The following is a 10,681-nucleotide window of genomic DNA, read 5'->3' on the forward strand; positions in this document are numbered from 1 at the left end:
GTCCCAGCACAAGGTCTGAATTAAATGTGCTTTCTTATATAGGTCTTGCCACCTATTTTTGTAGGGTCTGGGGCTGTATATCCCGCATTGGACCAGTGCATTTTGTCATAACGTTGATTGGTGGCAGACAGATCTGTCCCAACAGCTGGATGCCTCTGATACCATCCATTTTTCATATGTACAATCTGACAGCAAGCAGATAAGCCCTTTAAAAATACTAGGGATTGGAACTAATCCTTTGGCTAACATGCACCTAAGCAACACAGATGCAGGCACAAAATCAGAGGAAAGGTTGGGGATGAGGACGGGGGAGGCTATGGAGTGAATGAGGCAGGAAGAGGGGGACCTGTGGCTGGGGAGCTCTCTCTCAAGCTAGATGTCTAGGGTAAATTTTCCCTGATCTCTTCCCTGTCCTGTGGGTAACTCACGGTGCTTCTAAAGTACCGGTTGTTTTTTGTTCCTGCAGCTAACCCCCATGTGATGAGAGTGAAGACACAGTGCCAGTTCTTGTTACGTGTTGTACATGTTATGTGACTATAAAAATAAAAAATGATGCTCCTCACTGCTTACAGTCTACATTTTTTCCTCTCATGTCTCCTCTGAGCAGTCATAAAAAGGTTATTTGTGCAGTAGCAGGGATTTGAGATCAAGGATTTTATTAGCTTGGGGGGAGGCACTTCCTTCCTGTCTGCGTTCAAACCGGATAATTTCTCCTCTGTTAGCAGCAGCAGCAGCAGCAGCAGTCCCTGAAAGCCAATGGAAAAACTTCCTTTGACCTACATGGTGCAAGACCAAGCTCTTAGGCTCCTGTTTTGTGTGTCAAAGACTAATGTTTGGGAAGCGTAAGCAGCAGTAGCTTTCCTGCATAGTAACAGAAGACTTGGCTTCTAAAAATTCTTCTTCAGCGTGTTTTTGCAGAGCTGCCTCCCCAGGGTTTTCCATCTGTTTTCACACAGAGATTAATATCAAATTGTTTGGCTAATAAAACGCTCCCTGCTATCTCTCAAATTTCACCATTTCTTTTCCTTTTCTCACACGGATGGTTAGGAGATTCTCATCTCCCTCGGCGCTCCCACCTGGAGATGGTCATCACTCACGTGTCCTGCTTCAGCCCCACAGCACGGCTTTTAAGGGGTTGAGATCTCAGCATATGGCTGAAAGAGTTGGTGCTATGGGTGGCTGTGGTGTGCTGCGGGCTGGTCTCATTCTTACTGCAAATAAAGACCAGAGAAAGAACACGCTTAGTGTCTGCTACTGGGATTTTTGCAAGAGACCAGTTTTTGTTTGAAACCACAGAAAATGTTCTCAACAAAATGGGCTGGGGGTGTGAACCTGTTTGACTCAGCAGCAGCCCTGAGGGGTGTGGGGCTGATGGTGGTGTTTCAAGGTGCTGTCTTCAGAGGGTCAGGACCAGGAGAAAAGAGAAAACATCTGCTGTGAAAGCTTAAATCAGGAAGGATCTTTATGATCCTTTAATACAAGTTAGACTTCCCTACATTAACACCTCTTCTGGTCAAGTACCAGTAACCAAGATACCCGGTCCAGATTTGGAAGTTGCCAGTGACGGTACAATTCTCCACAGCCCCCAGAGATGTACGTCGAGGGACACCTACGCTTTGTTAAAACACCTACCTAACGTCTGCTCTGTATTTGTATGTCGGCTTTTTATCTTGCTCCATCCTCCTCTGCTGGATTAGAGGGATCTTCTTCACCACGTTTTTGTTTCTGATATAAAGCACACAGATCTGATGAGTATTCGGCATCATGCCTGACTGGTGAGCGCAAGAACTGGACACAGATTTCCAGTAGCAATCCTACCTGTGCCAAATTGACAAATAACATCACGTTGCTCCTCGTTGCCTGGCCAAAACTGGCGTAGTCCTTTAGGCTTTGACATTACACCAAGAACTGACATTAGGTTTTCATCTACTGTGAGTTAATGAAGGTCACAGCTAGATAAACTTGTTAAAAACACAAACAAACACAAATCTTTGCTTTTAGTTTTGGGTTATTTTTAAATATTACTGGCAAGTTGTCCCCTTTTCAAGGCAGTATGGGCTGAGCCTGGAACTACAGCCAGGAATTTTGGAAATCTAATCCCAAATTAACTTCCATGTCTCCAGACTTTTAGTAGGTCATCCCAATAGTGATGCTTTCAGCTTCTCAGTGACTCTGTCTTCTTTTTTTTTTACCCCATTTGTAGCAGGGGAAATTTGCTGCTGTCTCAGGGGCTTGCTAGGCTTAATCAGGTGATTTTAGGATTTCATAGAGGCCAAACATGAAGTTTTATGGCTGATGCAGTGAAGGGACAGTATTTGCAGTAAATTTAGTATTTTACAGAGCTGTTTTCCAGCATGTCTGCAAATCGAGGCATATGTTTTTTGCATGGCAGGTGTGAACTCGGATGGCAATCCAAACAGTCCGTTTCCAGCCATGTTGCAGAGCTGGCCAAAATATCCCTGTGCCCAGTGCTTTAGAAGCAGTCTGACTTCTGGGATGTGCCAAATGATTTTGGAATTCCGTTTTATGTCTCCTCTGCTCACCAGGGAAGATTTATTTTCTGTAATGCAAAAAATAATCTGAATTGTTGATTTTTTTTTTTAAACCACACAAAGCCAACTGGCCATAGCCTTCAGATGAAAGCGATACAGGTAACAGTTGTGTGTATCCGTGTGTGTGAGCGTGCGAGGCATAAGCAGTTGACCTAAAGTTCTGCAAAAAAAATTCAAAACAAAGCAGTAAAACCTTATAACTGGGAAGATGGGGACCATAATACCAGATCTAAAAATGCTCAACATTTTTCACTGTTCAAGTAAAACAATTTCCCCGGCATTTATTGGGCTATACATTATGATAACTGTGTTTCTTGGTTTCCTCTTAAAGACATGACTCAGATAATAGGCAGAAATTTTATTATTGGAATATATATATATAAATATATATATGGATATATACATGTATATATTGATATATATAAATTTCTACCTATTATCTGAGCCATTCAACAGAGCTCTTCAGGGTTGTTAAAACATTATTTCTTGTACTTAGACGTGTACCTAAATACTTCATGAATATTTGGCAGTTGTGTTTGTAAATGTTACGGAATCTGAGAAGCATTAATCCCGTGTTTTGCAGGTTCAAGGAGCAGGACTTGTCTGCCTTGATGCGTGTTTAATCACGTGGTGTGTTCTTAGGCAGCATTCCCATAGATAACTCTGTCACTTGGTATTAGTGGTAGTTTTGCTTGAATGAGCAGAAACCAAGTCCTTATATCTGTTATAAATATTTATGAAAATTTGTTGTTGTTTTTTCCCTGCACAGTAAGAAGGCTGTGCTGTGGTTTTAAAATCCCTCCCCAGTGAAGTCATCTTAATAGCAATTTTCCTTTAAATCTACTGTATACGTTGTATTTTAAGGTTTGACAGAAGTGCACAATGCTAAATTGGTAGGGTTTGAAATCTCATTCATTTTGACATCATTTGATTGCTCTTGGTAACATCCTTGCAATGGGCAGTAAATCAGAAGACACCCAGAGCTCGAGAGGCTGGCACCACCAGAGCTATCAGAACGTGGGATGTCTGCTGCAGCTGTCTCTAAGCTAGGCCAGTCCTTTAAATTATTCAGCTTGATTTTTGTCTGTGATTTCAGTATTTCTTTTTCACATCAGCCAAAACCATTGTCTTCTGCTTGCTTCCAGCATTGCAGAGGAATGTTAAAGTCACACAATAAGCTGTGCTTGTTTAATCTCTTCTTACAAATGTTTTAAACTCTTTCCTCTTCAAATAGCTTTTTTATTTTTTAATATTTAAAATTGGAACCTAAGAATCAGGATTAGGTGATATGAGAAAACATGCACCCATGTAATAAAATTGATGTGCAGGACAGTAATGAGGATCAGATCTTCAGATGACATTTAAACCGGTTGGAAAGTAACCCTTTAAAGAAAAGTTATGTCATTTTTTTCTGCTCGGTGTGAAGCAGACACTTTTTCTGCCTTCTCTCTCATTTTAGGCTGGGGATGGAGCGCACAGTTTGGATGTCAGCAGTGGGACATTTTACCAGAACAAAGCACCCCTGGGACCGTTGTCTAATCAGTGGCTTCTAAGTGCAGGAGCTGTTAGCCTGGAAACAAGCCCTACAAGATGCCAAGTGAGGTGCTTGAGAGCAGCAGTGGGATGGAGGAGACGGTGCAGAAAGAGAGCAAGTCCGGGACCCACAGCCCTCGCCACAGCTCCGCGAGGAAGGCGGTGGCAACCACGGTCACCTTTGATGGGGAAGCCACTATGGACCGGAGGAAAAAGAAGAAGAAAGAGTCCCGACCCGAGTCAGTAATAGTGTATCGGTCGGAGAACGAGAATAAGGTGGAAGAGGAGCAGGCAGATGAAGAAGGAGGGGAGAGGAACTCTGAGGAAGGCTCAAAGTTTCTGGGTCAGTCCTCGGCAGATGGTACGTATCCCTGGGAATATCCACTTCCCATAAACCTTGGTGTCACTGAGCGCCACAACAGATTCAGGAAAGAGGTTGGGGTGCTTGCTGCCATTTAGAAACGCAGATTAGGAATACCTGCATTCTGGGAAATCCATGCTTTTTACACCTCTTGGATTCACGAGATTTATTGAGGTAGGTTACAGAGGCTGACGGTGGGAGCTACAGGCACAGAAACCCAGGGTCCCCTTCCTCGCTCTGTGGGTCCTGTGCGGTGCAGACCCCAAACAGGAATGCAGGGCCAGGGAGAGGGGAGGCAGTGGCAGGGCCACCCTTGATGCCAGCGTGAGTTGAGCTCAGCTGGAGGTGACTGTGGGACCACCAAGACCGCAGGCAAGGAGAGTTTGAGTTCATAAACGAAAATGCTCTGAAACAAAAAGCACTACAGCCTGATTTGGGGTGTCTCCTGCAGCTCTTTGCAGGTGTTAGTCATTGCCCTGTGCTTCGTTTTAAATGTATGCCCTGGTTAGGGATGATCCAAAGTGCTGAGCATACTTTATGCCAGTGATGCTGTGGTCAAGCCCCAATCTGTGCCTGAAACAACTGCCTGTTAAGTGAAAGGATGGCAGAAGATGGATTGAGGCGCTCTACCTGTGCTAGGGAGCTTTACTCATTATCTAGGATTTGCTGTTTGCCTTCTGCTTGCATAATCTCAGCACAGCTTCCTCTTTAAGACTGATTATTTGGCAAGGTCATCGTAGGCCATCTCAGAGTCACTTTCACTTCTGATGTTTGTCCTGGCTGCCCTCGGAGGGAAGAAGTGTGTGAGGCCGGTCCCATGGCTAACCCATGAGTTGAGGGTTTAATGCAAATGCCCACTCCTGGTCCTTCAGCCACCCTGGCTTCCCCGTGATCCTAACCCCAACCCTCACGCTTCCCTGCTGCCTTCCTGTTTGTGTGGGCAACTTCAAACCGCTCCCTTTAAGAGCATGACAAATTCCTCGGAGTTCCTTCACAAGTTGGAATTAAGTCCAGAAGGAAGTGTATCTTTGCCCCACAGACGAGTTTACGCCCCGTGCCACTGCAGGGACCATCCTAAACCAAAAAGTGTGATCTGAACACACATCCCAACACTTTCCTGTTAGGTGCAGTTCTTGATCCCTTAAAATGCAAATGTAATTATATGAGACTTAGTGAATATGAGACATTGTGATATTCTAAAGATTTAAAAAATAATTTGGATTGAGATACAGTGCAAATATGAAGTAGAATAACAACTACTCAAGTACACCTCCATGGGTGCATGTGCTTATTCCAGTCCTAGAGCCTTATTCATATTTAGAACATTTACACCAAGTATCCCTGCTGTTCAGGAATAAATCTCTGAGGGAAGCAGGGAAAAGAGGCTTACTGTTTTTTTGTCAGTTGCTCTGTCTTGTCTCTTTCCCATATGCTCCTGCAGCACTTTTCTTTCATATATTGTCCCCAGTACAGATGTTGGTGTCTTCTCCCTTGTGATTTCTGTCATCTCATTGGCTTATCTTCCAATTTCTTCTGCAATAATTGTATCTATACTGCACTGGTTCTTGCATTCCATCTTCTTTTTATTTAACTATTACTCCATCTGCACTGATTCATTTCAGGGTCTTTGGGGATTTACATAAAAATACTCCACAAAGAAAAGAAATCTAATGTGGATGAGTTTATCTGTGTTCGTAGGTGTCTGGAACATGCCTTTAGACAGCCGATACGTCACCTTGACTGGAACAATCACCAGAGGAAAGAAGAAGGGTCAGATGGTGGACATCCATGTCACACTAACAGACAAAGAGCTGCAGGAACTGACTAAGTCAAAGGAACCTCCTAAAGAAGACGTACTTGAAAAGAAAAAGAAATGTGATGTTGGGCTGGACAGGGGGCCCCACATCGTCCTCTGGACCATCATCTGCCTCCCCGTTATTTTTGTGGTGTCCTTCGTGGTTTCATTCTACTATGGAACCATTACATGGTACAACATTTTCTTGGTATACAATGAAGAGAGGACCTTCTGGCACAAAATCACCTTCTGCCCCTTTTTGATCATCTTCTACCCAATTATAATCATGGTTGTGTCTTTTTCCCTAGGCCTGTACTCGGCTGTGACCCAGGTATCATGGTCCTTTGCAGACTGGTGGCATGCTGTCAGGGATATGGAGAAGGGCTTCTGTGGCTGGCTCTGCAGCAAGCTGGGTTTGGAAGATTGTTCTCCGTACAGCATTGTTGAGCTGCTAGATTCTGATAATATCTCAGGTAGTCTCTCTGGCAAGAGCTCTGCACAGGGTGTTGAGACTTCAGCAGTCTGAGCCTTTGTCCTGACTATTTTGGTCATATGTGAGTGGTTTTCCCCTAGGAAATAACACACTGATTTTATATATATATATATACATATATTTAAACACAAATAAAATATCAGGCTGGGAGTGCTCTTTAAATGTCACAGAATGCAAGTGTGCTAGCTTCACGTTGTGTTTGTGGGGAGGTGCATGGCTCTCCAGTGATTTGTCATCTGTTTTAGCTAATTACAACTTTGGGGAACAGTGAGAAAACCCAGGGCTGTGGGGCTCAGGCTGTTTTGCAGGTGACAGAGGTATATGCCGAAAAGACCTCTTCTGTAAAGTTAGACTTCACTTTTAGAGAATAGGACATAATAGAGACCTGCCAACCCAGCAAAAAGAAGTCTATATGCAGGGGATGAACTTCAGGAGATCGAAAACTCATTCATAAGGGAAGGATAAATCACAAGATTTGTGATGTTCCTGCAGTTTTCCTAGAAAGGATCCTTCTTCAGTTCTTCCAAAAAAAAATGCAAAAACCTTTCAGGTCTGCTAACTGCTGAGAAAGTGTCAGTTTGAAAGAGCAGCGCACCACAGTAGTTGTGCCCAGCCTTCCAGTGGAAGAGGACAGCACAGCTCTGACAAAGGCACGAGATCTGTGCTGACCTGAAACGCGTCCCACACATGACTTGCTCAGCAGTGCTGCGTGGAGGCGCTGCACATCACCAGCTGCACACGTGTCCTTGGGACCTTCCATCTCTTGTTGGATGCACTCCTACGAGGGAATGGGCTACAGGAGTCTTATGCAAGAGAACGGCTGTGAGTGTGAAGCGCAAGCAGTTGCAGTGCTGGGAAGAAACACCTGCTGTGAGGCAGGGCGATCGTTTTGGGTGTCACCACAATGTGGTCTGATGCACCTCAGTTTAGGAAGGTGGTGTTGAAGATGCTAGAGATGGGAAAGTCTCACTGAAATGGTCATTCAATTTTTCAAGTTGCTGTTACAGAGGAGACGCTGAACCATCCCGTGCAGAATGGGGCACCTTTGAGCCTGAACCTCTTAGCACCAGTGCAAGCTGCATCAGTGCCACCGCTCCAGAAATCTGTTCCTCCACCCCCTGCCTCCTGGTTAATTACATGGAAGAGCAACAGATTGTACATCCTCCTCCCATCATGTCTCATTTTCTTAATTGACTTCCCTCCTTTTGGGACTTTGCGTGGCATCTTAGCGGGCTCCCAGGCCAGACTGAGGTGGCCACCATAGGCCAGAGAAATTTTAATTGTCTTTTTAAAAAAAATCACAAGCAGAAAAGTTTTTGTCTGAATGGAGCATGGTTGTTGAGGTCTCAGCCTAAGGAGGGCACAAGGAAAGGGAAGGAGAGGTTTAATGGACTGTAACGGGGACTGAGTTAGAAATGTCTGCACCATCACTAATTTCCTGAGCGCTCTAGTTCAGATGGTGCTGCTAGAAAGTCTGCCTCAGCCCCAGCCCAGAGGGGCCCACCGTTTGCATGCGTGTAGGTAGCTAATTCATAGTATGCCACTCATGTCTGGATTGGGGTTTCACTCCCATGCTAGAAGGGGAGCTGCTCGAGTTTTAGGGTGTCAAAGAGAAGCATTTAGAAACTGGATTTCACAGGAGCTAATGCTTCATATCGCATTTCAAGGATGATCTCAAGGCTACACTAAGCAGCCATCCCGATCAGGACATTTGGGAGCCTGCGATGGATGAAGAAGTCCATTGGATGCTCTGCGCCTGACACTGAGAAATAAGTGAAGTTCCTGCTGCATCCTTGGTCCGTCCGCTTCTGAGATGTCCAGCCAAAGAAGCCTCTTAGCACTGGCTTGAGAATTACCAGTGTGAGCAGTGTGTGAGCCAAATAGAAAGAGCTGGCTTGGCCCTACAGCTTACCAACAAAGCCGAGGTGTCCCTGTGCTCAGGTACAGCCAGGCTGCATTTGCTACTTCCTTATGCAGAACTTTTACTAACGGGGTCTCTAAAGGCAATGGCCAACTGCCAGCAAAAAGAAAAAAAAAAAGTCCCCAGCCTGCGAAGCAACAGGAAGTAATTCAGTGGGGTTCAAAGATGACCTGCGCCACTGGGACCAGTTCACTGGGAGAAAGTTCAGAGGGTGAGAGTTCAGCTGTCACTGCCAAACAGCAGCTGTTCAAGGCGGAGCGAAAGGCTGGGGTCAGTAGCACAACGAGCCTTCAGCTTACAGAGGGTTTGAGTGATAAGTACAGAGCGCAGCTATGTGAAACGTCTGCTGAGCTGCAGGATTGCTTTCAGGCTTGCAAACAGCCTGCCAGAACCGAGACAAAACCAAATCTGTGCCTCTTGCTGCTATGTGAACACAAAGGAGCATCCAAAGAGGTGTATTCCCCCCTCTGTGCCATGGCAGCTGTGCTTCTGGGTATAGAGAAACCACTTGGAGTCCACCTTTTGGGGTAAAAGCTGGAACAATCCATCGTGTGTTTACTACTTCATTACATATTCAACCAAGCTTACCTCCTCCTGATGAGATCAGGGTGTTCTGCCACTGATTTGGATGGGGGCTGCTTTAAGCTTGGGGTTAGTTCTGGTGCTATTTTTAAAAGTTTTATTCAGACTTTTCTCAAAACAACTCTGGATAGCTTTTTCTCTTGCCTGTTATCCATTGGAGCTCTTTGCCTGCTGCAAAATATATAATCATAATCACTTGTTGTAATAGAAGAAAGCACAAGTTTCTGTCTTGTTCTACCTTTGCTTACAGAAACTCACAATTTCTGCTTACATGCCACTGCCAAACTGCAGGGAATACCAGTTACTTGATTGTTGAGTGTGTTTCTGGCTGCTGTAGTCTGAATTTTTTTTAAGTACAGATAGTGTGTGTTTACTGATTGTTATTTTTAGTTGCATTTTTCCCCATCCTTGCTGGCCTGGGTGGAGAATAAAGATGTATGTGGCTTAGAAGAGTACACTCATGCTTCTGCTTGACTTTGTGAGAAAGACTGTGCGATGGGGTAAGCACTGTCATTCTATGCTGATAATTGATTTCAAGTCATTATCTTCAGAGACACAGCTTAAAGTGTGTCTGAAATGGTTCTGTTTTACCTCTTAACCCGTGCCTATCCAGAACGGTCATATCTCTGGGCTCTGTTTTGTTTTTACTTCATAGCACACAAAAATGATTAGATTTTGATTTAATTTCACTTACTGGGTATCTGACGTTAGCCCCAAGGACCTGTAGGCAAAGACATGCTTCCACACCAAAATAGGAAGTACATTTAACTCTACATTAAATATCTTTTAATATCTGGATAGCTTTTTGAAGCTGCAACTGGTAGTTTAAAAAAAGCCACCCCAAACTGCTCTTGCACACCAAAGCACACAACTAGAGTAGCACTAAAGAGAGGAAATGAGGATGCACAGTGCCCTGTGAGAGAAATAATTTCACTCAAAGTTTATGTAAACCTTTTCTGTCCCAGGCAATGAATTGCCTGTAGGACCAGTGCCCTTCCCACTTCTTTCTAAAGATGTGCCAATGTACAGAAGGTTAGTTTAATGCAGGTTCATCTCTGAAGTTGATTAGTCCATCCAAATTTATTCCCTGTATTGAAATGAAAACTCAAAAAAAAAAGTGAGAGGTTGAAGCAAATTCAGACCTTTCCCAAATAAATGTCTTTACCCAAAAAAAGGGACACAATTCACTTGATAAGACAACCTTTCAATTACTTTCATGAACTAGAAGGGGCATCACGTAGATAAAGGCTTACTTGTCTTTAGCAATAAAACATGCTCACTCTTCCAATAGGCAGCCACTTAATGATGAGGGAGGACTTGTGGCTGTGTGTTTGGTAACAAAATAATTTGCCTTAGGGTTCAAAATCCCCCAAACCACCCTTTCATGCAAATGGATGAAGAGTAAGTGCATTTACACAGGCAGCCCAGAGAAACAAGGCTTGAG

At 44.2% G+C, this 10,681-nt stretch overlaps 1 protein-coding gene across 13 annotated transcripts in view; it reads left to right on the forward strand.

Moving 5' to 3' along the window:
* TMEM169 (transmembrane protein 169) overlaps positions 1-9,692 on the forward strand; it is a 15,555-nt gene extending 5,863 nt beyond the window's left edge. For 11 of the 13 annotated variants that reach the window (XM_027461398.3, XM_038182006.2, XM_038182007.2 and 8 more), the window contains 2 exons: positions 4,012-4,446; positions 6,145-9,692. In XM_027461398.3, the coding sequence (XP_027317199.2) occupies positions 4,143-4,446; positions 6,145-6,767 (927 nt within the window). In that variant the 5' untranslated portion in view covers positions 4,012-4,142 and the 3' untranslated portion in view covers positions 6,768-9,692. Of the gene's footprint in view, positions 1-722; positions 1,776-1,894; positions 2,652-4,011; positions 4,447-6,144 lie in introns of those variants that run through there. The other 2 variants (XM_021279238.4, XM_072040562.1) reach the window with 2 other exon arrangements.
* Positions 9,693-10,681: the final 989 nt, after the last annotated feature.

Source organism: Anas platyrhynchos, chromosome 7 (genome assembly GCF_047663525.1).
Source record: "Anas platyrhynchos isolate ZD024472 breed Pekin duck chromosome 7, IASCAAS_PekinDuck_T2T, whole genome shotgun sequence".
Taxonomy (NCBI): Eukaryota; Metazoa; Chordata; class Aves; order Anseriformes; family Anatidae; genus Anas; species Anas platyrhynchos.